Below are 26,608 nucleotides of genomic sequence, written 5' to 3' on the forward strand. Positions count from 1 at the left end.
TTTGCGCTGGCTTAACGTTTAAAGATGATGTCACAAGGAGGTGAGAGATTTTTCTTTTCAAACAATCAAGTTTTCTTTGTTTTTCTCTGTCAGAAAGACAGGAATGAATGAACTAAACGTTGACTACAGGCCCAGGAATTTCACAGTCAGTCCAATCCCAAGGTTTATGCAGTTGGATTAGTGTTCCAGTATTAGGTGGAGGCTAACAAGTGAGGCTTGTCCTTACACGTGTAATGATTTTACAGTGGAAATGCTTTATTAGATTACAAAGAAGTATCTGTGCAGGTATCTTAGGGTGACAGTAAGTTAGATTGTTTATGTTGGATTGTTTAAAATGTCCAAAAGACTGGATCTAGCTTCTAAAACCTGAGAATTTAATTCTGTTTATAGATACTACATACTACATTATCTACAATAATCTGAAGATCTCACTTATGCTTGGCATCGAGTGGACTCTTATGTTAGAGCAGGAAAAAAAAGTAAAAAATGCAGAACAATGTCCTATTAAATTACCAGTAATTGGTAATTGTATTTAAAAAAAAATATATAATTCAAGTGTCCTACTAAATCACGATAATTACTATTGTTAATATGGTTATTTTTATCCATGCGTCTCCTAATCTCATGTGAAAAAATCCTGGATATCCAGCGTAACCACAACTGTAATTAAAGCTGATAAAACTGACATGACTTCTCTTTTAGGACTTGTGATATGTTATTCAGCTTTCAAACTCTCCCTGAATGCTGCACATTTCTTCCAGGCAGCGGCTTTCTTTTTATGTTTAAACTTGAATTACACTGATTTGCGCTGACGCATTTTGAAAGTAGTCCCTCCCCACGACAGCATCCAAAGGAGATGCGTCTCATAGGGCGCTTAAAGCTACACACACGCACACTACACGCGCGCGCCTCAGGTGTATTTTACCAGATTAACCCTACCGAGCTGACACATGGCGCGCACGGGGTTTAACGGGGACACCGGGGATCAGGGGTAGCGGCTGTCCTCTTAAACCCGGCTTCCACTCTGGCCTCCGTTATTGTTCCATGTGGCCGCTGTGGGTGGACGGACGGACGGTCCATCCTGCTGCCTGTTGTTCAGCCCTTCCGCCAATGAGAGCCCGTCTCCCGCTCAGCCCCAGTCCAATGAGAGCGGCGGGGTCTGTGCTCGGATCGAGAGTTGGGTTGTTCAATCTGTGAGGAGGACAACAAGCAGCTCTCTGAGTGTACACCGGATGGATGGATGCTGGCGATGGTAACGTTACCCAGCTTTACCATTATCAGGTGTTGCAAATATAGTGAGGGGCACGGATAGGGCCGAGAGCCGCGTTTCAGGAGCCGGCTTCCTGCGGTGAATGTCACCGGGTAGTTTTTTTTTTTTTTTAACGGTTAACGGCGCAGTTTGCTAGCGTTAACGTTAGCGACCGACGGCAGCCGTTAGGTTAACTTCGATTGTCCTCAACAAACAGGTTAGCAGCTTAGCTAACGTTAGCAACTGTGGCGAGCAGATAACGCAAATTGTTAGCTGCTTGGAGCCAAGCGAATAAATCCGTGTTTAACTCAGCGCGTTATTAGGCGAGACACAGCAGAGGGAAGGGAGGGAGGAGGTGGGGGGGCAAGCGGTGCAAACCCTACGCACAGCAGCCGTGGATAAAAACGGTTAGCGGCGGCAGCTAAGTTGCTGCCTGCTGGGCTGTCTCGGACCAACAAAGTTGTTGGATGTTCCTGGAGAGTCGCTCTCTGGCTGCTCTTTGTTCTGGCTTCAGCATGGTGATGGTGGGATAGCCTAGCATGGCGTTAAGAGCCAGCCTGTCTGAGCCAGAAGGCATCCTTTTTAAAACACGGACAGACACAGTGGAGAAATTCTAACATTTGTGAATATCACATGCAGGAGTTGAGGCGGTTAACTTGGAGCGTGCTGCAAAAAGCGTGGCATGCGACTAAAAAAACAGTTGCGCTGACCTGAAAGTTGATGCTGCCATTATTATTTTTATTCATTATTATTTTAATGTAGTGGATCATTTACACAAAGAGATGGATTAAAAAAAGAAAGTGATGTAGCACAGCGCTGGTACTGGTGAGGTACATAACTACATCGATTAACGTTAGAATATCATTTCAATGGACAGACAGGCGCTCATGTCATCATTTCCTTGCCCGAAAGCTCCGTTTTAATTATTGCCCCTGATCAAATGACCACATGTTGATTTTCTTAAAGAACGAGAGCGACATAACACTTCATTTTCCGTGTGTGATTCCTCTAGATGTCAATCATTTGCCACGTTTATTCACAGTCAACCAGGGCAGTCAGTGTCACAACTGGAGGAGATTCCCACAATAAAGTCACTTCCTGAGTTGTTTGGTTACGTTACTTTTTGTTAAGAAGTTTTATGGTCACTTGTTTTCAGTCCACTTTTTTTTCTTTGTGTGTAAAGATAGATTTTTGAGAATTTCCTAAATGCTTGGTTTTCATTAATTGGAGAAGTGTGTGATTTATCTCTGTCGTTGTGGGGTGGAGTGGTTGCTTTGTCTGTTTTTTGTTTTTTCATTGCAGCTTTCACCCCTATTTCTCAGACTCTCTCTGGAGCCACTGGTGCTGACGGTGGGCATGGGTGATCGGGCTGAACTGTCCTGTTGTGTTCTTTGCAGATGTTGTGATGTGTTGTCCAGAATTTGATCACAAAAACTCCTTTTCCAGTTAGTACATCTTCTTTTTTTTTCTTTTTTGTTTTTGTGACAGTTGCTTATACACTGCAGTCTTTTCATTAGAAAAACAGAAAACAAAAACACTGGATTCTGCGATCAGCAGTAATCTTGCTTTATTTTTTTCTTCCCCTGCAGAATGAGTTGCTGTTTGGCTGCGGGACGTGTGTCCTATCACTGAGGCCACATGTGTATCTGGAGCAATGGATCGTTGTAAGCACGTGGTACGCCTTCGCCTAGGCCAAGACCATTCGATCCTTAATCCGCAAAAATGGCACTGTGTCGACTGCAGCACCACCGATTCGGTGTGGGCCTGCCTCAAGTGCTCCCACGTGGCCTGTGGACGGTTTATGGAGGAGCACTCACTCAAACACTTTCAGGAGTCGCACCATCCGCTGGCTATGGAGGTGCGAGAGCTGGATGTTTTTTGCTTTGCCTGTGGAGACTATGTACTCAACGATAACGCAGAGGGTGACCTCAAACTCCTCAGAGGGGCGCTCTCCACTGTTCGGAGCCCGGGTAGGCGCTCACTGCGCTCTTCAACAGGGGGGGAGTGTACTCCCTGGGTTGGGGAAAGTGGGCCACAGCCCGCCATGCAGCTGGCCTTGCGGCACAGGAGGAAAGCACTCCTGGGGAAGATGCTCCAGATGTGGATCAGCAAACATCAGGAGCTCCAGAATCAGCGGAAAGAGAAACTCGAGGAAGCTAGAAGACAAAAGAAGGAGGTGAAAAAGAGACTCATGGAAGAACTTGGCAATGTTCCTCCCAGGAAGAGCGCTAGGCTTCTTACTCAGGCGCCACGTTCAACCATCACACTCATTCCACGCAAATTTCGCGACCCTCCAGAACGCCTACCTCCTCCTCCTGCCCAAAAGAAGCCTTCACTTTTAACCCTGTCCCGCAAGACTTCTCAGAATGGCAAAGCTGCCAGACTGAGGCGATACTACTCCACGCATGCAGTCACGCGACGGAGACTCGCTCCGGGGGTCACTGGTCTGCGCAACTTGGGGAACACGTGCTACATGAACTCAATATTGCAAGTGCTGAGCCACCTGCAGAAATTCAGGGAGTGTTTTCTCACTTTGGACCTGTGTGAGACTGAGGAGCTACTGGCCAAGACCAACCACTCCCAGGGGATGAAGGGGGTGACAGGAGGTGTGGTCAGCAGTGGTAACACAGCACTGGCAGAATACCCTCTTGGACGTATGGGGAAGGCGGGCTGTTGGAATTTGCCCGTGGGGAAAAAGGAAAGCGTCTCGCCTCCTCCCCGCTGCTCCACCCGCCAGCAGATGTCTCTGTGCCATGAGTTACATACTCTTTTCAGGGTCATGTGGTCAGGCCGGTGGTCTTTAGTATCTCCCTTTGCCATGCTGCACTCTGTGTGGAACCTCATCCCGGCTTTCCGTGGATATGACCAGCAGGATGCCCAGGAGTTCTTGTGTGAGTTGCTGGACAAGGTGCAGCAGGAGCTGGACACAGAGGGGTCCAAACGGCGGATAGTCATCCCCATCACAAAGAGGAAACTATCCAAGCAAGTGCTAAAGGTTCTCAACACCATCTTTCACGGGCAGCTACTCAGCCAGGTGAGACTCCTAACTTTGTGTATTTGGCCCAAATTATAGCCCCATGCAGTCAGTGTTGTCCAGTGTGATGTAGGTTGTTTTGTTTGTGTATTTATCTTTTTTCCCTCTTGCTTTCCATTTCTGCATGCCTTTTGTGAAGTTCTGGGCTAATGCCAAGATTTTGACTTTTGTGTTTTGTTTTGCTTTCATTATTATTTCTGTATATTTATATTCCCCCGTTGTGCCAGAGAAACACAAATCTGATAATAAAATAAGTAATAAATGTTAATTAATAAGTAATAAGTAAAAGGATAGCGTTTTAGTCTTCATGCCTTTTATTTTGAAAATTGACCAGGTTCTTTACTCTCCTGGGTCTAACTTCCTTCCTACAAGATGAAGACAAGATAAAAAAAGGAGAAAAAAAATGACCCAGTGGTATTTTTAGTAAGCGCTGTTTCTGGGATGCTTCTGAAAAACATGCTTCACCGGGTACAGTTAAGCTGTAGTCATTGTTTTGAAGAGGTGTGATCAGCTCCTGTGGCTGTCCTTCAGTTACTCCCCAGTTAACTTTGAACACCAAGAAAATTCACATGAGACATCAGATAAACGTCGGCCACTGACGTCAGTAAAGGGTATCAACTTAGGTGCTCTTACCAATCACAAAGGCCCATATCAATTAATATCAATTATATATAAGCTGAAATTTATACACTGTGTTGCAGATACAGATGCCATGGATACAGATGTCCAGTTAATCCAAGTCTGTGGTTGCACGTAAAAACTGTGACGTCACCACATTCCCATAATCATTTAGGGTGGTGCATGAGGAGGACCAGACTTACACTACAATGCACCATTGTAGTGAATTGTAGTGTATTGTCTCTGTGGTGTCCAAATTTCCACTCTATCTGCAGTCTCCTCTTCCCAATAAAGGCAAAATGCCCACAAAATATCTGTGCGTTTTCTTATCCACCAGCCCTATGATAGATATCCCGGTTGTCATAGAGCGAGAGGCAGGGTACAGCCTGGGAAGGTCATCAGCCAATCACATGGCTAACACAGAGGGAGACAGACAACTATTCCTGCTCACTGTCACACCTATAGCTGCTTTAGAATCACCAGTTAACCATACATGCATGTGTTTGGACTGTTGGAGCAAGGTGGAGTACCCAAAAGGCTTCCCATGCAACATGCACGCATTAAACAGAAAGGCCCCCCCGGTCCAGCAGTTTCAGAGGCGACACTCTGCAATTATAATTGTGATTTAATTTTTAAAATTCAAAATTAAATCCACTTCAAGTTGATGTGTTTTTGGTGTTGTGAACAAACAAACAAAAATAGTCATAACTGCATCTGTTCAGCTCTGTTTGCAGGGTTTTTATTACTTTTATTTTAGTAATAAAAAAAGAGGCATATATCTGCATTAAAGAATAAAATGCAGAGACACGGTGGGTTAAGCAGTTGCCTGGGAGCGCAGGCCAAAGCCAGAAGTCGGTTGATTGATTGTGATCATGTATGAAGAGCATAAACCTGTGCTGGGATGTAGTTAGAATGGGGAAGTGTCTGGTTTTGTAATTCTGGCAGATATTTTTGTTTTATTTATTAAATCATTGTTTATTTATTTGTTTGCACTTTCCAGAGTTCTGCTACAGCTGAAACGTGGAATCATCATCACACTCACCTTTGCTTGTGTTCCTCGTCCTCTTCTCTGTGTATGTTTTAGGTGACATGCCTATCCTGTAAGCACAAGTCTAACACAGTAGAGCCATTCTGGGATTTGTCTTTGGAGTTTCCAGAGCGATACCACAGCATAGACAAAGGCTCGAGCTCGACGGCTTACCAGCGTAGCTGCACCCTCACTGAGATGCTGTCCAAGTTTACAGAGATGGAGGCTCTTGAAGGCAGCATCTACGCCTGCAACCACTGCAACAGTCAGTACAATGTTTAATGCACCACAAGCCAAACTCGTCTTAAGTTCATTATTAGCTGATAAGACTTTGCTTCTTAAGCTCGAGTTGAATAAATCTGTATTATTTCAGGATATCTGCCTATTATATGACAACTTGGATGCATTCTGATAAAGCTGTTTATCAACCCTAAAATATCAATTATCAATTAAATTATTCTCTTGATTCATCAGACAAAGAACTGGATAGTGGACCATACACTTGGGTTCACATGATGAATGTCATGAATTTGGATTCTAATGAGAATTAGTTTTAAATAAGTTATTATCCAAAGTGGTACTTAAAGTTATAGATTTCCCTTCATGATTTATTCATTTTGACTCCGGACCCTGCTTTTTCTTTAAAAGTTAATGCGGTTGTTCTTGCGAGGTATTTCTACGAATAACCGAGGAGCTTGTCGGGACAGCAACTTGTAAAAATGAAGCATACAGAACATTTTCCTGTTAATCTGATGGAATCGGAACCCGTCGCCTTGACTAAACGCACACCCGGGTCATGACTAATTAAAAGCTGTCATTTCATTCTCATCAGACGCACAATAGTAACATGCAAACTGTCGCATTAATGAAGAGGATTACGCAGGATTAGGACTGCATGCATGTGTTTTCCGACATTCTCAGTTAAAGCCTTGATTTTTCATCATGGAGAGAAGTTCGTCTCCGAAGTGTTACACGCGCATTCAATGTGATTCAAATGCATAAACCAAGATTTACAAATGTGTGTATTGATTTGTGTGTAGCGTTTGAGGACACACAAGCACATGCTTCAGTCCACACACAATTTCAAAGCAATTTTACCACACGTATAACTGTTTTACAAATGCGCACATCCACATTTGAATAAATATTGAATGAAAACTGATCAGCTGCTCACAATTTCTGTGCATACATGTCTGAAACTTTACAGACATCCTCCCACTCACGAATCGCCTGGCACGCACAGATCACATCACATGGTCACGTGGGGTTTTGAGACAAATTTCATGCTGCGGGCTTCGCATACATTCAGAAATGTAAGCTGCATTCAAGTACCAGTGTAAAACTGGGACATCTGGCCTTCTTCTGTTTTCCTGCGTTTTTCCTACTAAAGTAGCCATTTCTTCTTCTAAGTAAACAGAACAACTATTCACCCCGCTACTAGAAAACAGATTTTCCAGTTAAGTACTTAGAAGTTTTCACTGGAATGGAGACGGGAACCATCAAGTAATTCGTTTCAGGGAGGTGAGGTAAAAGCTGCTGTATTTACTGAAGTGCGAAGTCTTGTGGTTCCACATCAGACAGTCCCCTTTATAATCATCAAAAAACATCAGTTAAGTGTAAACACTAACCTCAAGTATGATTTGTCAGGTAATGTATTGTCAGATTTCACTCATGGTACACGTACATAGTACACTGTAGTACTGTGGGTGCATCTGAATGTACCTGTGAGGAACATTTAATGTGTAAAGTGACCTTTACCTGAATGACTGAATGCTTTCAACAGATTAATGAAGCCAACAGTGTTATTTATTTATTCATTGTCTAAGAAGCTCTTTAATCTCCTGCTGGCAGCTCCGGCGGAGGCAGTGACTTAAAAACTAGGCTGGCAGCCTTGAGAGAGCCACACAACACTTTCGCAAAGCCTGAGATTTTGTAAGAAAGCATCACTTGTGCAGCGGAAACAAAGCCTCGCATCAGTAACTTGTCATCTCCTTGTTTCATGGTTTCAGAAAGAAGACGGAAATCATCCCACAAACCCTTAGTTCTGTCAGAAGCATGTAAGCAGCTTCTGATCTACCGTTTACCTCAGGTTCTCCGGCTGCACCTCAAACGCTTCAGGCAAGTTTCTGTAAAGGCTGATATATATAATTTTTTATTTTTTAGTTTTTTTTTTTTACTTCCAAACCAGTGTCTAAGCCTCAAAGAAATTTCAGGATTTCCTGTAGTTTTGATCTTGTTTTTTCTGTTTGTGTTGTTGTTGTGAACTCGGGGTGCTCAACCTTTATTTATTTTTTTGTAAGACGAGGCTTGTGAAGTGTAGCAACACTAACTAGCGCCTGTTGTACGGCAGATGGTCGGGGCGGAACCACAGGGAGAAAATCGGCGTCCATGTGGCCTTTGACCAGGTTCTGAACATCAAACCATACTGCTGCACAGGCTCAGGTCACTCTGTCCACAGAGGAGGCTACACCTACGATCTGTCTGCTGTAGTTATGCATCACGGTAAAGGCTTCGGCTCAGGGCACTACACCGCATACTGCTACAATACAGAAGGAGGTGAGGAAGAGCGCACAGTATCCTGTGATTTTATTTAAGATGCAAATGTCCTGCTGTGTTGTCTTTTTTTTTTTTAAACATCTTTTTTAATGTGCATTTGCTATCCTCAGGTTTCTGGGTCCACTGTAATGACTCTGAGATGAAGGTTTGCAGTGTGGAGGAAGTGTGCAACACTCAGGCCTATATTCTCTTCTATACCCAGAGGTCTGCTTAGGTACCTCTCGCTGTGATGATGACCTGTGCGTGGAAACTTAGGGCTGCATTCATGAAAAGGTTTTCTGACGCTTTCCCAGATGTCATTACATTTTAGCAGCACAATCCAGATAAGAAGTATGATAGTGGTGAGTAATGTTGCCATAGCTAGTAGATCAGAAAGCTCTGGGTTTCCGTCTTACTTTTGACTCGGTAAGAAAACATTTTCGTAAATGAAGCCCAGGTTTCTCAGCCTATAGGACCAGCGTATTGATTCCTGGCCTGAAGACTGTGGGAGCAGGTCGGACTCTGTCCTGCTGAACAACAACAACAACAATCAGGCTCGTGTCTGTTGAGTCTGGGAACAACCAGGCGCTCTCCCCGAGACAGCATTTTACATTAAAAAGGCAACACGGATTCTGGACTTTGGAGCGTTTGGTCACAGTAATGTTGACAATGTGCATTTTTACACGTAACCGTGCGTTTGACCGCTGAGTTTTACAAGAAGCGACACATTTTTAACGTTGCCAGCGACCGCACTGAGGGTCCACGCTCCGTGTTGCCTTCTTCTCAGCTTTTTTAATTATCGTGAAATGTCAGTTATGGAAACTTTTAATACTCACCCCTGTGTCATTTGTATCTCCTCATGTCCTCTCCCTCAGATGTACTGCTGTGACTGGATACTGTGTCTTAGACTCAAGGCTCTCAGTGAACACGAATAGTTTTTGTTTTTAGTTTATTTTGTAGTCGCTCTGTTCCATGAAAAGAAGCAAAAAGCACGAGTTTCAGACACTCAGTGGAAAGCTGCGGGAGGAGCTGTTGCTGTCGGCTCCCGTAACACCTTGAAGTGTCTGCTGCTCCTCCTGCGGTTAGACGAGTCTGAGCCTGGGTCGGACACACCACATCTCTTAACCTGCCGGAGACAGGACGCGAGTTAAAGGGTAGATGCCGAAGAATGTGTGCTTTCTTTTTCTTTCATTCTTTTATCTTTTTTCTTGGGATACCCATTTTTGATTTGAGCACCTGAAAGCAATATATTGTACATCTTGCATCTCGACAGGAAATTTAAGAAAATCAGGAATTCTTCTGCTTGTTATATACAATGTGTTTTGGGTTTTTTCTGTTGTTTTTTCTGTTGTTTTTTTCTACTCTGCTGTTTCTATCGAGGTCTTTAGATTTTGCTAGGTTGTCAAGAAAAACTGTGTTTGATACGAGTCAAATGCAGAATACATTTGTGAACTCTGTGACAGTTGGAACAATCTAATGACGATGAATGTCTTACTTTTTAGCGGTCAGGTGTGGCCATGCCACCGGCTCTGATCCCCTTGAGTTCTGTCGTGTACTGTAAGAATACCTGTCATAAATGTAATGGTCATATGGGTTTTGCCTGACAGTAATTATTAAAAAGACAAAACAAAATTGAAATGCTTTGGTACTCTTGCTTGCTTATTTATTTATTATTTTTCCAGAGGGAGTGGTGATTCTGATTAAAAGAAGGTTATGAGCAGCTTCATGAATTTAGCTTCATGACTGAGCCAAGAGAGTAAAGTAGAACTGAAATAATCAGGTTAGCAGATGGATGCACAGCTGATCCGAGGCCTAACCACTAATGTGTTCTTAGAAATATAATCTGATCCAGCCAAGGATGGTGCTCATAATCGAATGTAAATCTCTTTCTTGCCTTAACAGTGAAGTGATCAGAGGCGTGACCGCCACTCCCAAATGAAAAAGATATGAATCAGTAATTATGATCCAAAAATATACCAACACTTCCTGAAACAGCATTCTGCTACTTAAGGGTATGTGTACGTTTTTAAATGCTTAAGACGAATCAGCTGATGGGGGGGTTATTTACACTGGAAGCTCCCATATTTCCCTTTTTCATGTTTCATATCTAAATTTATTTGGAAGATCTTTGTCACTTTGTTTGTATGCGATGGTCAAGGGTGGAGCAAAAGGATGGCCAGATTCACCGCAAACTAACATTTACCCGTCCCTCTGGCCTGCCTCTCGCAACCAAAGGCGATCAGGTGATTATGCACACAGTCAGAGCTGGAGCTTTATCCACTAACTGCTGCTTTTTTATGCTTCCCATGCATTCACATTGTAACAGCAAAACCACCCATCTATATGCAATAATCTTACAATTATTATAAGCAATCAAAAGAGAATACTTTTTTTTAGTGATGCCTGCATATGCAAATACATTTTTAAAAGTTTTAAAAAAACAGGTGTCAGCGTGAAGGACGATGAGGAGATGACTCAAGGTCAGCCTAATATATGAAATCATTTATTTCTTACATTGTTTAGTAAAACAGCAATGATTCTTCTTCTTTTTTTGCAAACTGGATATAAACTTTGAACATGCCAGTTAAGTTGACACTGTGGATAGTAGCAGTTCTACAATAGATATTATATGAAAATGCATTTGTGGACAGAGCAGATTTTTACACTGTTGAGTCAGTATGGTGAGTTGTAGCAGATTTTTTTTAACTATTCATTCATTTGCAAGAGAGAAAAAAAAGAAATCGAAAGAAAAAGCACTGCTTCAACACCAGAGAAGAATGTGAAACAAACCGGGAATGACACCGAGTGGAGATGCGACAGATCCGCGCTGCAATTCTGACACCAAAATGGCAGTTATAGAAGATTCAGTCTGTCAGTAATGACATGTTAAGTCATGCCAGCTAGATGCATCTCAGTGCACATATGAGGACATGCATGAGCACATAACATTCATGGAGAAAAGAAAAAAAAAAAACCTTGTTCCTCTCAAATACACATTAGCTTCAACATGAAGATTACAGCAAACATGATCGGGCATTTTATTTTTGCTCCTGTCTTTGTAATGAATGTATCATAAATCATTAGAAAAAGGCCAAAGATTTCTTGCAAGAAACTCAGTTTTTGGTGACAGCGATGCGATCGACGGTTGGTCATCAGTGCCGGTACATGTGGGTGAGAGGGAAGGATGTGTTTTGTCACTTGGCAAGCAGAGAATTTCACTTGTTTTTGCTCTATAAACACCTCTCGGCGCTCCCTGTAGGCTGGGTCTCGACTAAAAAGTGCCGTGCTTTGTTCTCTCCCACTCCGCCTTCAAACTCAAAGGGAACTGGCCGCAGTGGCTTTCATTTCACTTCAGTCTCTGGGTCCCTTCAGTGATGGCGAACTGAGCTGGAATCAGCTTCTCTGGTCCCCTCCTCCTTCTCCTCCTCCTCCTGTAGAGTGTCTTTCAGGAAGCTTAGCTGGGCAGCAGCCACAGCTCCACAAAGTCCCACTGCTTCCACAGCACAAACAGCAGCAAGGTCAGCAGGACGGTGGCTGCTACGCGGGCCCGGGTCTTCATCAGGGGGGTGATGAAGTTGGCCAGAGTGGAGACGAAGACCAGCAGCACGGCCATGAGCGCCAGGATGACGTTGATGAGCTTCCCCAGCAGAGCTCGAGCGTTGGCATTCTCCACTCCTTCTAACTGGACAACCTGCTGCTGCTGCTGCTGCAGCTCCAGCTTGGTGATGCGGGTCAGGCATGACTCGACTGCCTCCTGTGTGTGCAGATCCCAAAGAAATGAACCCACTTAGTGTGAATTTGTTTTTCAAAACCTCATTAAAAGGTCTGAAAATCTAAGACACCTTTTTACATGGAGCGATAATGTCTTAATTCAACTGCTTTAGTCAGAGTTGAGACTACCTCTGAAAATCACAGTCAGTAAACACAGTTTGTACGTTCACGTCTTTGAAGCATATACAGGTTTTGGAGAAGCATATTGCCCACACACAGCTCTGATCCCAACTCCTAACAAACTCCAAAGTCTCCAAGGATCTATCAGAGTCTTTGTTTTTACCTGAATGTCTCTCGCCCTCTCATACGACTGGTAGGCGACTTTCTCCTCCATGCTGGCGAGCTCCTGTTTCAGGTTGGTCATCTCATTCTGGTGCAGCTCCGTCAGGTCATTTAGCTGCTCTTCAAGTCGCTCGTACCTGAACACACAGCGCAGCACACACTGTACTCCAAAGCATGGATGTCAAACTTGTTTTACATGGTTTATCTACATATTTAATCCCTGTGATGTCATTTATCCTTCTTTTTTTAATATTGTGGACTCATTGTACAAAACATAAGTTTAGTAGACGGTGAAAAGACATTAAGTTTCCTTGTATTTAATTTCCCCCCCGGTTGTTTGTTTGTTAGCAGTCTAGTGTTCACAGCTTTCTACCATCTACCATCTTGAAATTTTGTGTGATGGTAGATATCAATAAGAGCTCAGCTGATTTCATTTGGGAGGAAATCTGGTCATGGTCACACCAAATGTAAAAATCAGTATAAACTTTATATTACCCACAGTGTTTTATGGATCTTCAATCTTCACAACAGTATACCAGGCTTGAAGGACATGAGTACCTAGGTTGGCTAAGCATTTGACCTTGACCTTCATTTTCTAGCGCCCAAGGTTAAAAATACATTTGAAAGGGGATGGAAAGAACACGCTTTTAATTCTTTTCAATATAAGGCCCTAATTGATCATGATGACAAAATCACACACTAGAAGATATGTCAAAATCTGAACTTATTGCAGCTTATAGAAGCCAAAGATTTTGGCTGATTCTGCACCAATCGTCTTGGTAAAGATAATAAAATACACTAGCATGTGAGTCTTCAAGAGCCTAGGTTAAAGGTCAGACATTAACATGTTGCAAAACAAAAGCTTTAGTATACTCCTTGCCCTTGAGAGGGAGTTGTGCTCTCTGAGTGCTCTTTTTGTTTATCTATTACTTAATTAATGAATTATTAAGTAAATAATTAATTTGTGTTGCATGCACTGTTACAGGGGAGGCGTTTATCAGAAGGAAAAGCTGTAAAACCTCTGAAAATGTAGTCAAAAATTTCAAACTCGATGCCCTTCTTCACATTTTGCAATAACTTATAGTTTACCGCACTTTTCCGGCCACTTTTGGCCCCTGGGCCTTAATTTTGGCACCCCTGCTCTAAAATACATATTTAACAATGATTTTAAAAGGAGCAGTGGGGACTCAGTTTTTCCTTGTGTGAATTGCATCTTGATGTTCAGTGTAGCCATTAGTGATTGCTTTTCTTTGCAGGGACATCTACCTGTATCTTTCTTCCTGCAGGCACTGAGTCATGTAAGAGTAGTCGCTCTGTAGCTGGCCCTTCATGTCCTCGATGGCGTCCTCCATGTGCGTCTGGCTGGCCTTGATCTCCTGCAGACCCTCAAGTAAAGAGTCCCATGAACTATGCATGTGATGGTGGTGGTGGTGGTGCCCGTCCAATCTGGGGCTCCCCATCGTTGGGCCTAACATACCACCTCCTCCTCCACCAGCCCCACCAGAATTGCTGCCCGCTCCGGATCCGGACGTGGCACTGGAACACTCGTCGTCGCTGCCGTACTTCGGGCTGGAGACCAGGGTGGCGCTTCCACTCAGGGCGCGGGGCGTGGGGGTGTCTTCAGCGTGGCCCCCAACTCCATCCTCTAGCGTGTCTTTTAGGTGAGCAATGTTATCAGCACTGCCAAACTTGTTTCTTATAAGACTGGCAAACTCTCGTGGCTTGGAGACCACGGCCGTGTGCGTGAGAGCAGAAACTCCTCCTTTAACCCCTTCAACTACTCCACCTCCGAATCCACTTATCCCAGCACGAACGTTGGCCCCCACGTCCTTCAGTCCCTGCTGCATGTCCCGCAGGACATCCTTCGGCTGCCGGCCCGGCCCATTCTATGAAGAGGGGAAGAGAAATGAGGAAGCAGAGAAGCAGAAGATCCTAAAGGAGAGAGCTGATCAGGTTAAGAGGGGTAAAACTTGAATAAGACAGATGAGGAAAGCAGACCCTGTGAAGAATCAGGTGAGACTCAGGGGGGATGCACTGGTTTAAATAAGTGTTTGGGAAATCATCAGTCTATTTCTGGACTCGACTCCCAAAGATAGACTGAACACTTGTTCAAGTCACTCATGAGATAAATGTTCCAACAGACCACGAAGAAAAACGTGTGCATACAGACACACACACACACACACACGCTTACCTGCTCTATCTCCTTCAGCTTCTTGTGGTAGTGCTCTAGTTTTTTGTGTAAGTGCGCAATAGTCTGTGCCGATTTCTGGTTCTTCTTCTCGAACACTTGCTTGATTCTGGACGCCTGCTGTTTGTCCGCGTTGTGAGCCAACTTCAGGTACTCCGCCACGTTGTCGTCACGCGCCTCCTGCTCCACGCGAATCTGCTCGGTGACCTTTAGGATCTTCTGCTGCAGATGCTCCAGAGCAGCACGTGTCCGCTGCGGCTCACCGGCCACGGCACCCTCCGCTCCCCCCGCCATGCCCCAGACACCGATGCCACCGCCGCTGCTGCCCCCGCTCCGTCCATGCTGATGTTGGTGTCAGAGCCTCCATGGCTGGTAGTGGAGGGTAGGCCTAGAGTTGCCACCTCACTCTTGTCCAGCTGGGGGACAAGAGGGCAGTGGCTTGCTACTCAGGGGTGAAAAGAGAGCTACAACTGCTCCAGATACATTAGCTGTGTTAGTCAAACTAAGGAATCTGTGCCTCATCAATATAAAAGTGTAAAAGTAGAGCTTATTGGAAAATGGGTGCAGTGATTTATATGTGCAAACTTGGCATAAATACAGCACATTAAGGCAAAAACAGAGTTTTTACAACTCCAACGAGCTTGAAATTCAATATTTGTTATGACCGCCTTTATTCTTCAGCACAGCCTGAACTCTCTTACTCAAGCTTTCTTGTAATTTCTTTAAGTAGTCTTCAGGAATAGTTCTCCAGGATACTTGAAGGACATTCAAGGTCAGATGCATCTCTTAGGTCCCATGTCAGGGCTTTCCTTTCCTTTCCTTTCCTTTTGGACATGACTGTGAGATATTCTCCATCTGCTGTAGTGTTTTTTGGCCTACCATTTCTTCTTTTGTCCACTCATGCAGTTTCCTCAATTTTCTTAAGGACACACTGCACACTGTGCCAGGTTTCAGCCAGTAGCTCTTTGGGATTGACGTTATTGTTGAAAAGAAAATACTATTTAAACTATATATTTAGCATTATTCAAAGATTAAGCTAAAGAAATGGAAACAACTTATATGCTGTTGTGAAAGGTTGCTAGTAACAAAGTGCCTAGATTAGACTTATTAATAAATCTATTATTAAATATTTATTAGATATGATGCAATTTAAAATCGGTTCTTTGCTAATCGTTCTGTTACATATAGATATGAACACTGGTTCATCCCTTGAGTTAGATGCTGTTTTTGTACTTGATTGACTCATAGGTACAAGGTACAAGGACTGGACTGAAAGTGAGAAAATTTGGAAAGACCTTTGGAAAGCCTGGAGAACTATTGCTCACGACCATTAAAAAAACAACTAGAAGGCAGTCTGGCTCCTCGGAAGCAAAATATAAAGAAACAAGGGTTGGCTCAAGACTGGTGCTGTATGACAATAAAACAGTAATGCTTCGTTTATAATTAAAGTACATCATATAAGTCGCATACATAAAACACTCAGTTCATTTTTTAGTTGTGTGTAATTCAAAGATTCTCTTCACGGAAACAGACAAAATGTAAAGTATTTGAATCTTTACTTTCTGCAGGTTTTTCTAAACTGCAGGTTTTATTTTCCAGATCTCAGCTGCCAGAAACAAAACAGTTGAGTAACCTCCGTAAAATCACTCAACAAAATAAATAAACCTTCTTCGATGGGAGCAGTTTAAACTGTCAAAATGTGTCATTTTGCCCACTCGGCGCGTATTTGCTTTAACCGATCGGGCGGAGAGATGAGAGACCACACAGAAAGGCCACCATGCATTAATTAGATGATGCTTCCTGCCCTGCTGAGCCTCAAAAAACGAAAAGAAGAAGAAGACGATTAATTAAGCTCGAAGCAAACTGCACATGTAAACCCACGGAGGTGTGCAGCACGTGGCGTGTACTTTAATGCTAAAGACACGCTGAGCGTTTATGTAAATCTATTTCTGCCTGAACGCGCGCCTGACTTTTCCTTCAGAAAAAACAAAACATAATAGCTTGAGGATGTAATCCCTTTTACACGACGAGACCCCGCGCTGACAGATCCACGCGGGGATTCCCTGGTCAGTATTATATGTTTATGTGAGGCTTTGGCAGATGGCGCGGTTGATAATGACTCTCCGCCTGACGTCAAAACGCAGCAATCAGACCCTCAGACACGAGCCTCGGCTCACACATGACGGAGAAATATCTCACAGCGCTGCTCTCGTTTCTGTCTGCGGGATGGCGAGAGGATTTATTTTACATTATATCTGCGCGACTGCGTGAAATGAGCACGCGCTGTGATAGTAAAAGTAGGTTACAATCACGGTGTGATGGAGAGGAAAACGCATGACTGCAGCCCCGTGATGGAAAAACAGCAAATCATTTTTTTCTCATCTCTGAAAAAAATAGATGAATAAAAAGTGGGATGCTTTTTTGAGTGGCTGTCACTCGCAGGACAGAGGGGATGAGGTGGGGTGAGTTGGGGTGCAATGTCCGGCGTTATATATGGGTGAAAACAGGTAACAAAAACAGCGCAATTCGGCAGAGAGCGACGGCTGCGGTGGTGCTCAAACCTGACGCGGTGTCTCTGTTGAAACCTGTAGTAATAATAATAATAATAATAAAAGGTCCACGGAGCGACGCCGTGGATGAAGCCGAGGCTCCTGAAGGTCGGGAGAGAAGCGGTGAGGATGAGGATGGAGATGGCAGATGTCTATGGCGTGAAAACAAGAGGACAGGGTGATGCCTGTGCATTCTTCACTCAGCGGGAGACGCGCGGGGACGTGATGCCAGCGAACTCGCGAGGACGAGACACAAGCAGCGCAGGAAAAATGAAAATTAAAAATTAAAAAAAAAAAAAAAAAAAAGGAAATCAGAAAACGTTACCATACTGCTTTAATCCAATTTTTGCAGTGCCATTGCAAGTCTGTGGTCCAGGCCCATCCTCCTCCTCCTCCTCCCTCCGCCTCCCCCTGAGCTCACCGAGGAGTCCCCCCTCCTCAAATGTCTTTACCCCCAGCCGTGGGTCTGGCTAACTGTCACCTCCCTGGATCCTAACGCTCCATCGTTAACACCATCGATATCTGCAGCCTCCCTCTCCCTCTTCCTATCTCTAATGCTCTGATCTCTCTCTCTCCCTCTCCTTTGTGTCATATGCTCCCTCCGCCCCCCCCTGCTTCACTCTCCTACATCTCTCTCTCCCTCCCTCCCTCTCTTTCTGTCCCTCTTTCGGTCTACATGCAAATGCTATCAGTCCTGCCCTGTAATGGATGTGGGAGCTAAGGGACAGATGATGGAGGGGCTGGGAGAGCTTAGCGCAGGCGTGCAGGTGCCCCCGTGCTGCTAAGGCCAGAGGAGGGAGGGGGTGGGGTGGGTGGAGGGACGGAGGGAGGGAGCGCTCTGGGCCCTTACATCCCTAAACTAACTCCAGTACTAACGCCTGTGCTGGTGTGGGACTGCAGTGATGTTGTGCCAAAGTACACAATGCCTCAGAGCGCCGACTCGCTCTCGTAATTTGCCTACTTCACAAAAGAGTGAAGGAAAAAAAAGTGGTATCACAATAGCAGAAGCCGGTTTGCATGACTCGGCACTACTCGAGGATATATTCACCCAACTTCAGATCTCTTTGTGCCCGACGGTGCGTCAGGATGTGTCTCCGCGGAGGGACGCCCTCTAAAAAGGAAGCGTAAAACACACTTTCATCGTCGTCTTCAAAAACAAACCTGGAATAGATTTCAAAGAGGAATTGAGAACAGAAAATAATAAATAAACAAATAAATAAATAAGAAAAGGAACTGGAAGGTAAACTAAATAAAATAGACTTCAACAACACTTGATTTTAGTGATTTGTGTTATTATTAGTTTTAAATTATTGCATTACTCGTGGTCCAATAATAGCAAGAGGTAATAAGTTAAGACACTTACTTGGCACTTTATTAGGGTGTATTCAACCTCTCCTTAACATCAATATTTAATTAGCCAATCACATGGCTGCAGGTCCACGTATTTATGCATACAGGCTGGTCAAGAGGAGCTGCTGAAGATCAAACTAAGCATCAGATTAGCGTAGAAAGACGATTTAAGTGACTTTGAATGTGGAATAGTCTGCTATGTATATTTCAGAAACTGCTGATCTGCTGGGATTTTCCTGCACAACCACCTCTTTACAGAGAATAGTCTGATGGTCGGAAAAAGAGAAAATATCCAATGAGTGAGCAGCAGCTCTCTTGGAGAAAATACCTCATTGGTGTCAGAGGTCAGAGGAGAATGGTCAGATGCTTTGAACAGATAGGTAGACAACAGAAACTGAAATAACAGCCAATGTTACAACCAATATGCACACCACGTTGCCAGTGACGTCAGCTAAGAACAGGAAACTGAAGCCACAATTTGCACGGGCTAAACATTAGATGTTTGGATAAACGTTGTCTGGTTTCAGGACTCTCGATATTTGCTGCAGCCTTCAGATGGTAGGGTCAGAATGCTTCACAAACAGCACAAAAACATTGATGCATCCTGCCTTGTGTCAGCACTTCAGGCTGCTGGGGATGGTGTAATGGTGTGGGGGATATTTTCTTGCACACTTTGGGCCCCTTAGCGCCACAGTGGCCTCCACAGTCACCAGATCCCAGTCCAGTAGAGCACCTTTGGGATGTGGTGGAACATCTGGATATGCAGCTGACAAATCTGCACCAACTGTGTGATGCTTTCATGTCAACATGGACCAAAACCTCTGAGGTTTGTTTCCAGCACCCTGTTCAATCTGTGCAAAAAGAGTTAAGGCACTTCTGAAGACAAAAAGAGATCCAACCTGGTGCTAGCGAGGTGTACCTAATAAAGTGGCTAGTGATTGTATAATGGCGTTAATGGAGAAATTGTACTGTGATACAACACTGCAAGGGTTCAGCCAAACTAAGTAATAGTTTTACCGTTGCTACTTAAAAGTAAAGTGACGACACATTAAAGACACAAGGCGGTTCATTTGACCATTTTATTGGATTTCATAATAATTAAACAAAACCTAAATTAACACATGACATCGTATCTCACAATAAATAAGTACAGAGATTTTCACTTGCAGCCTTGAACAAAACACAATACAGAGGAAAGCATCTACAAACAGAAGTGCAATCATTGTTTGGGGTCATTCGCTTATTTTCTCGGCTTCGGAGCATTTCAAAGCTCTCTGTTGGTGAGGGTTAGCGTCACAGCGACGTCGCTCGACACCCATTCATATTACCCATAGCAGCAGAATTTGCTAATGTAGACATAAATAAGTGCCAAGAGGGGGAAAAAAAGAACAAATTAAGGCAAAAAAACCAAAAACAAAACACATCATTAGTTAGATTGCACGGTGAATAGAAAATAATAAATGTGTCATTTTAGCTTACTAAATAATACATTTGCTTTTGATGAAGGAGCTTTAAATACCAAAAACAAATGCCAGTAAAGGCACTTGATACTGGGTGTTTATGTGCAACACTGCAGTTTAAATGATTATGCTACCTGACAATACCATATTTAACTTTATAGATATACCTCTTATACATATATAACTAAATAAAAGTGTTTTAGTGTTCCTAGCCAACATTATCAGTATCAGAGTCTGGATCGGGCTGTCAAAGGACATCAAAAATCAGCTGATGTAAAGTAGATGGAAAAGGATGGAAGAGGACATGATGGCACTTCTGTCTTTTATAATCTAAGCAAAGCAACTGCATGTTTGAGATGTCAGAACTCTTCAAGCATCTTCCTTTGATTAAATGGTTGTCGATAAAAGCACTGTGTACAGCTGGACATAAAAAGTATGACATACTTTAGACAGTAAAAAAAAGAAGATGACTGGTAAGCCCTTGTGATACACATGTAGAAAAAATGCTGTAGAAAAACAATCATGGATTTGAACTATGGAGCCAAAGAGCTTTGTCTTCTCACCTTAAAAACATGATCAGACTGGATGATTTTAATGGACACATCTCCAGCGGATGTGACTGTCCTTTCAGTGCGGCTGAATGTGCAGTCGGGCAACACTTTGGCATCCCCCCCCCCAAATGAGTGTAAATCCACTGATTCCAGAGATTACTGTTAATCTTCTCTGCTCAAATGTCGCATTCTTGCCACTGAGGGAAAAAAACACCAATCTCCTCAGAGTGACTGCAGTACCCTAATTAACTGTTTTGTATTGACGTGTGGTTGAGGTCCCTCCTGGGTGCACGGCCAGAGTCTGTGCGGGACGTGTGATTCCTGAGCGTGGCCCTGTCTGGGTGGTTCTCTTGGAATATTGGCGTTTCTCCACCGAATATCACTCGCCGGATTTGCGGGGCATCCACACTACTCTTCTTTTAGCCTGGTAGAAATCTGTTGGGATAAAGTGCAGGAATTTTAAGCTCGTGCACTCTCACGTGAAATGACGAGACTTCTCGCTTTCAGCTGGAACACGTACCTGTGATGTTCGTCTGCTTCCTCTTCAGCCCGGTGTTCTCGCCCTTCTCCGGTGTTTTCTCCAGCATCTCCCGGCCGTGCATGCAGTTCTCCGGCATACCGGGGATGTTCTCCTTCTCGCTCTGTGCCGTCTCCACCCTTCCTCTCTTGGGAGTAACTGTCTCTGCTGACCTGTGGCCTTCAGCCTGTCCGAGACCCTGCATACAGGACCTGTAGAGCAGAGGCACCCTAGTGCTCGGGACACCCTCCCATTGGAAATCGCTGCTCTCCAGAGGCTTGTCCAAGCTAAAGTCAAAGCCCCACCGCTTTGAAGCCTCCTCCAGGTCGTTACGCATGGCGGCCTGGTACTCCACCTGTAGCTGCTCTCGGTCCACAGGCCCAAACAGGTTTCTCCGGGCTGGTCTTTTTCTCAGTACCCCCAAGATTCGCTTGTGAGAAGCCATCACTCTACACTGATGAAAACAGAGAGAAGATCTCTGGTTACAGTAACACTGATTGGCATTTTGCTTTAAAAAGTAGCAACAATAATAAACCAGACATGGCATATTTGAAAGTTAATTTTGTCTCCATTAATTAAGCATCTCCAGCGATTAGACGAATCCTCCCGGACACTCAGTGCTGATGAAATGTTGCACAAGTAAAACATGCAGTGACTTCTCTGGAGGAGAGGAACCTCAGCTCCAGTCTTATTCTAAACCAAGCAAAATGAGCTCTGTAATCCATTACAAGTGCATCCATCTCAGTTACTTGATACTGCCTCGAGTATGAAAGTAAAAATCTGTCTTACCATCTTTCAAACCAGCGTAAAGCTCCTCAGTGAACTAACACACTGGTCTCGCTGGGCAGCTTTTTATACTAAGGCAGTGACTCACTGAGCGCTCCTCCCTCTCTCTGAATCACTGGTACATGCCAGGGCATAATCTCAACCAGACATGTAAGGACAAGTCCTAAGTAGCGACCGAGAGCGCAAACACCGAGAATCACCACCAGGTGGCAGTATCAGGCCCCCTGCAGAGTAAAAATCCGAGGCGGTGACTTATGAATCCTATTTCCACATCTGCTGATCTGGACGGGACTTACATACAAACAGCAAACACTTTACTGCGAAGGCTACAGGAAGGAATCAGGTGTGTCTCAGGTGGATGTCATTAAGGCCATCCGGGAAGGACTGGGCAGAATTCCCAGGATTTTCTTTTCAGGGAACAATCATGAGAAGCGGTTCCCATCATGATTATCCAGCTGAGAACAGCAGGAGGGGGAGAGGTCACTCTGATTTGAGTTTTTATAGAAATGATGAAAATAATGACGATGAAGAGAAATCCAGATAAGGCAGAGAAGCAAATCCATCAACACAACCTGGTAACTGTTCACTGGCACCTTAAGTCCAGTTTTTTCAACAAAGCTTTACAATAAACACAGTCCTTAAAATGACTTGGCTGGAAATCTTGTTAAAACATGGCCTGTTACATCATCCCACAAATGTGGCGACTGTCCAAGGTTTGCAGTTCATTCATTCTAAGCTCAACGAAATCTTGGAGACAAAACAACAACAGCAAAACTTTAACACACATTGCCCAAAGATCAGGCTCATATATAGTTTTTCATCTGATAGGAATGCGCTTGTGTCTTTGTGCCCAGTAGTTTATTACTGATGTGAAGGGCCAGGCTATTGCTCCTGGTTTCACTGATGTCCCCGCTCAGCTTTGGCTTTCAGATGGAATAACGAGAGAAAAACTGAAAGGTCTCTTGATAATATTACATAAATTAAGTAATGCAAAGTGACAGATTGATTGAAATATCAATAGGATGGATACCAAAGTTGGTATTGGTACTGCATCGATACTACGGGCGATAAAAATGTCTGAACCTTTTTTGTGTATTTTATTTATAACCTATGGCACATTTAAATAACAGAAGCTGACTCAAACTGCTTTAGATATATATCCCAGTTCTCAAAAAACAAACAAACACACACAATTTAAGAACACATAAAAAGCTGAAAGTTAAAATGTGTTCAGAATTTGCACACATTTAAACAGATGACGATTCACCTTACAAATCAAGACACACTGTTCTCCCCTTTATAGGTTTAAAGTATTGGTATCGGTGATAGTGGATCAATACAAGATAGCACAGCACTAATGGCTGGATAAATCCAAATCCTGCACTTTACTACTACATTACTACTATATTAACCTCACCTGCTGAAAAATGCCACTGAGGCAGGGTGGATCCTACAGAGTGGCACAGACTGTTTCCCCTTCCCACCCACTGTTACATAACTGTGGACCTGCAAGCACAAAGGTCAGGGAGGGGTGGGTGGGGGTCCTTACACTGGGAAGAACTGGGGAGCCCAAAATAAATCCAATTCATCCAGAATGAAGTAAAACATCAGAAACACTGAAACACTTTGGGAGAGGGTGGACACACAGCTTGTAGCCACTATCCTCCTCACACCCTCCCATTTCCATCCACTCAGTCACGCGTATGACGCGGCGTGAGAGGAGAGGGCGGAGTGATTCAAGCGAGTGGCGGGAGAACGAGTCATGCACGGGCGGCGCTGGAACCGGCTCGGACCCTGCCCAGTTTACTACACAGGTCCACGTGAGGCTGCAGCTCGTGCTGGCCGGCCAAACTGCGCTGTCACTGTCTGGAGCCCTTACCACCACCACCACCACCTCTGCACACCAACGAACCACAACCACACACACCTAAAAACAACCGTGCGGGAAGCTTTGGTAAAGTTTTGAGTTGATACACTGAAACCAGCTAAAAGACATAAACCCAACAACAGCACGGGGACGGAGGTAGTCATGGAAACGTGTAATTTATGGGATTAAACGAACAAATATATAAATAAATAATGAAAATTAAAAAAAGATAAAGCATATAGGTAGGACTGAAACTAAAAGTAGCTCCTATAACATTACAGGTTGTTTAGCCATATAATGTAAACAGCGATGTTTTTTTAGACTTGTATACACTAACAGGCCAATCACAAGTGAAACCACCAAAGCGCAAAAATTCAAACTTTTAGTTTTACTTACATTTTAATTCAAAGACAAAAAATCTTCCTTTTTTCAAACTTGCTGGGGGAAAACTGACTGTTATCCACCTTCTCTCGCTGTTTTTCTGATTTCCAGTCTTCACAGCAGCTCTGATGTAAATAAACGGACGAGGCTGATGCTATGTAACCCAACAGATTCACAGGAAAATACTTCTCCGTGACACTTTCTCCTAAGATTTCTTACAGACACGGACTCCTGCTAAACTTTTATGAGCTCCGGTGGACGGGTACCCTCCTTTCCATTCCAGAGGCGGAGACTCGGGGGACTCGCACACGTGGATTTGGCCCGGTAAACACATGAGCACACGTGAAGCTTGGCTCGGGTCGAAGACGAGAGGAAATTCCAGCTCAGGAGGACACAGCCCAGCTCAGCCTCCCCTCCCCGTCTCTCCCTGCTTCTCAGTGCGCATGACAGAGCGCTTCGGCGTTTGTACTTGTCCCGTTTCCAGGATACATCACAATGACACATCTCGTTTGCTTCCTCCCATTTCTAAAACAGCTCACGCGACGTTTCGGTTTCTGTTGGCATCACAGAGCAGAGAGCAGCGAAGGAGAAAGTAGAAGTAAAAGTGGAGAAACTCGTAAACAGTAAATGGAACTACACTGGGTAATTTCACTCATGCGCTCTTTGTACCTGTATCCAATTTAAATATATCCTTCCTGTGGTAGCCCCCCCCTCCCCAAAAAACTCACTATATGTATCGACCACTTCTATATATGACAGCATTCACCGGCCTCTTCATTAGGTACACATGTTCAACAGCCTGTTAACGTCAATATCTAATATGCCAATCATATGGCGGCAACTTTAGATGTGTAGACACGGTGAAGATTACCTGGTAACGTTTAAAGTAAGCATAAGAACGGGGAAGAAAAGTGATTTAAGGGAATTTGGTGCCAGATGGGCTGGTCTGTGCATTTCAGAAAGTGCTGCTGTGCTGGGATTTTCCCACACAAACATCTCCAGGGTTTGCAATATTGTCCAGAAAAGAGAAAATACCCAGCAAGCAGCAGTTCTCTGGGTGAAAATGCCTTGTTGATGTCAGAGGAGGATGGACAGACTGCTTCGAGCTGATAGGAAGGCAACATAAACTCACATAACCACACGTTATACTCAAGTTATTCAACTCAGTTCAGTTAAAATTGTTTCTTTACACGGTGTCAAATAACAACAACAATCACCTCAAGGCACTTTACATTGTAAGGTAAAACCCCTACAGTAATATGAGAAAACCCCATCAGTTAGAGGACACCCCCACCCCCTCATGAGCAAGTGCTTCTGGGAAGGAAAAACTCCCCTTTAACAGGAAGAAACCTCTGACAGAAGCAGGCTGAGGGAGGGACAACCATCTGCTGTAACCGGTTGAAGGTGAGGGGAGGAAGAGCACCAGAAGGCCACACAGGGTACCACTCTTGTCAGCCAAAAGGAGGAAACATAGGCTTAAATTGGTATGGAGTCATAAAAACTGGACACTAAAAAACTGGTCTGATGAGTCTCGATTCCTGCTGCCACATTCAGGTTGTATGTTCAGGATTTTTTGTAAGCAACATGAAAGAATGGATAGATCCACGCTCCAGCTTTGTATCAACACTTCAGGCTGCTGTCGATGGTGTAATAATGTGGAGGGATATATTCTTCACACACTTTAGGTCCCTTAGTTCCAACTGAGCATCACTTAAACACCACATCCTACCTGAGTATTGCTGCTGACCAATGCACCATGTCACAAAGCTCAAATCATCTCAAACTAGTTTCTTGAACAACTGTACTCCAATGTGTCCACAGTCACCAGATCTCAGCCCAATAGAGCACCATTGGATGTGGTGAAACGGGACATTTGCATAATGGATTTGCAAATCTACCCATGTATCTGGTTTTGTTTTCTATATGGACCAAAATCAGTCAGCTTATTGGAAATTTAAGGCAACTAATGTAACTAAAGAAGTGGCCCATGAGTGCAACTTACTTTGACATAATAAACTAAAAAGAATAACAGAATTATTTTATAAAATATCTTCAAGTTTTACAGAATAAACCCAATCTTATACTAGCAGCAGTGACAAGACAGTAATAAACTATACATACACTGTAAAATATAACTTGTTGTTTCAACTTAAAAATATGAGGTAAAGGGCTGCCTTAAAATTTTAAGTTAAGTCAAGAAATAGAGTTTGTTCTTATAACACAACCAATTGTTATCTTAATGAAAAATCACATGTTGTCTAAACTTTCATCTTAGTTTAGTTGACTGAGATTTATTAGTCAGTTCAACTCCTTTAATTGTCATCTTTACTTGGGAAAACCCTTTCAGCTAAATTAAAATAATCTATTGTTTAAACTCTTGTCCTAGTTCAGTTGACTTGGGTTTTTTAGTTAATTCAAATACTTTAGTAGTTCTTTTAAC

At 43.7% G+C, this 26,608-nt stretch overlaps 3 protein-coding genes across 9 annotated transcripts; 1 reads left to right on the forward strand and 2 right to left on the reverse strand.

Annotated features, from left to right (window-relative positions):
* Positions 1 to 875: 875 nt before the first annotated feature.
* usp49 (ubiquitin specific peptidase 49) lies at positions 876 to 10,095 on the forward strand. 4 transcript variants are annotated; one of them, XM_005469582.4, is made up of 7 exons: positions 877 to 1,252; positions 2,647 to 2,694; positions 2,839 to 4,283; positions 5,986 to 6,193; positions 7,938 to 8,046; positions 8,279 to 8,484; positions 8,595 to 10,095. In XM_005469582.4, exons 3-7 carry the CDS (start codon positions 2,904 to 2,906, stop codon positions 8,696 to 8,698), a joined length of 2,007 nt encoding a protein of 668 aa, XP_005469639.1. In that variant the 5' UTR covers positions 877 to 1,252; positions 2,647 to 2,694; positions 2,839 to 2,903; the 3' UTR covers positions 8,699 to 10,095. The 4 variants fall into 4 exon arrangements, with proteins under 4 accessions (XP_005469638.1, XP_005469639.1, XP_019214444.1 ...); XM_019358899.2 differs by having other exon boundaries at positions 878 to 1,252; positions 2,572 to 2,694; XM_005469579.4 differs by lacking the exon at positions 877 to 1,252 and adding an exon at positions 1,285 to 1,466 and having other exon boundaries at positions 2,572 to 2,694.
* An 849-nt stretch (positions 10,096 to 10,944) lies between these two features.
* tmcc2 (transmembrane and coiled-coil domain family 2) lies at positions 10,945 to 17,836 on the reverse strand. 3 transcript variants are annotated; one of them, XM_005469578.4, is made up of 5 exons: positions 17,587 to 17,836; positions 14,711 to 15,123; positions 13,783 to 14,402; positions 12,518 to 12,653; positions 10,945 to 12,217 (listed from the first exon to the last, which is right to left on the reverse strand). In XM_005469578.4, the coding sequence occupies exons 2-5, from the start codon at positions 14,999 to 15,001 to the stop codon at positions 11,918 to 11,920; spliced, it is 1,347 nt and encodes a 448-aa protein (XP_005469635.2). In that variant the 5' UTR covers positions 15,002 to 15,123; positions 17,587 to 17,836; the 3' UTR covers positions 10,945 to 11,917. The 3 variants fall into 3 exon arrangements, with proteins under 3 accessions (XP_005469635.2, XP_013124706.2, XP_019214445.1); XM_013269252.3 differs by having other exon boundaries at positions 17,582 to 17,836; XM_019358900.2 differs by lacking the exon at positions 17,587 to 17,836 and adding an exon at positions 17,269 to 17,536.
* A 2,045-nt stretch (positions 17,837 to 19,881) lies between these two features.
* Positions 19,882 to 24,585, reverse strand: cdkn1a (cyclin dependent kinase inhibitor 1A). Of its 2 annotated transcripts, none has more exons than XM_005469575.4 (3): positions 24,184 to 24,585; positions 21,138 to 21,588; positions 19,882 to 21,052 (listed from the first exon to the last, which is right to left on the reverse strand). In XM_005469575.4, exons 2-3 carry the CDS (start codon positions 21,577 to 21,579, stop codon positions 20,997 to 20,999), a joined length of 498 nt encoding a protein of 165 aa, XP_005469632.1. In that variant the 5' UTR covers positions 21,580 to 21,588; positions 24,184 to 24,585; the 3' UTR covers positions 19,882 to 20,996. The 2 variants fall into 2 exon arrangements, with proteins under 2 accessions (XP_005469632.1, XP_005469631.1); XM_005469574.4 differs by lacking the exon at positions 24,184 to 24,585 and adding an exon at positions 21,924 to 22,068.
* Positions 24,586 to 26,608: the final 2,023 nt, after the last annotated feature.

Source organism: Oreochromis niloticus, linkage group LG5 (assembly GCF_001858045.2).
Source record: "Oreochromis niloticus isolate F11D_XX linkage group LG5, O_niloticus_UMD_NMBU, whole genome shotgun sequence".
Taxonomy (NCBI): domain Eukaryota; kingdom Metazoa; phylum Chordata; class Actinopteri; order Cichliformes; family Cichlidae; genus Oreochromis; species Oreochromis niloticus.

Coding starts and splice junctions, on each gene's coding strand:
- usp49 (XM_005469581.4), top strand. CDS start 2,904: ATGGATCGTTGTAAGCACGTGGTACGCCTTCGCCTAGGCCAAGACCAT. Junction 6,194..7,937: donor CGCCTGCAACCACTGCAACA/GTCAGTACAATG, acceptor TCATGGTTTCAG/AAAGAAGACGGAAATCATCC. Junction 8,047..8,278: donor CTGCACCTCAAACGCTTCAG/GCAAGTTTCTGT, acceptor GTTGTACGGCAG/ATGGTCGGGGCGGAACCACA.
- tmcc2 (XM_005469578.4), bottom strand. CDS start 15,001: ATGGCGGGGGGAGCGGAGGGTGCCGTGGCCGGTGAGCCGCAGCGGACA. Junction 14,403..14,710: donor AGCTGAAGGAGATAGAGCAG/GTAAGCGTGTGT, acceptor CCCTCTTCATAG/AATGGGCCGGGCCGGCAGCC. Junction 12,654..13,782: donor CTGCAGGAAGAAAGATACAG/GTAGATGTCCCT, acceptor CTGTGTGTTCAG/GTACGAGCGACTTGAAGAGC.
- cdkn1a (XM_005469574.4), bottom strand. Junction 21,053..21,137: donor GAAGCAGACGAACATCACAG/GTACGTGTTCCA, acceptor TTATCCCAACAG/ATTTCTACCAGGCTAAAAGA.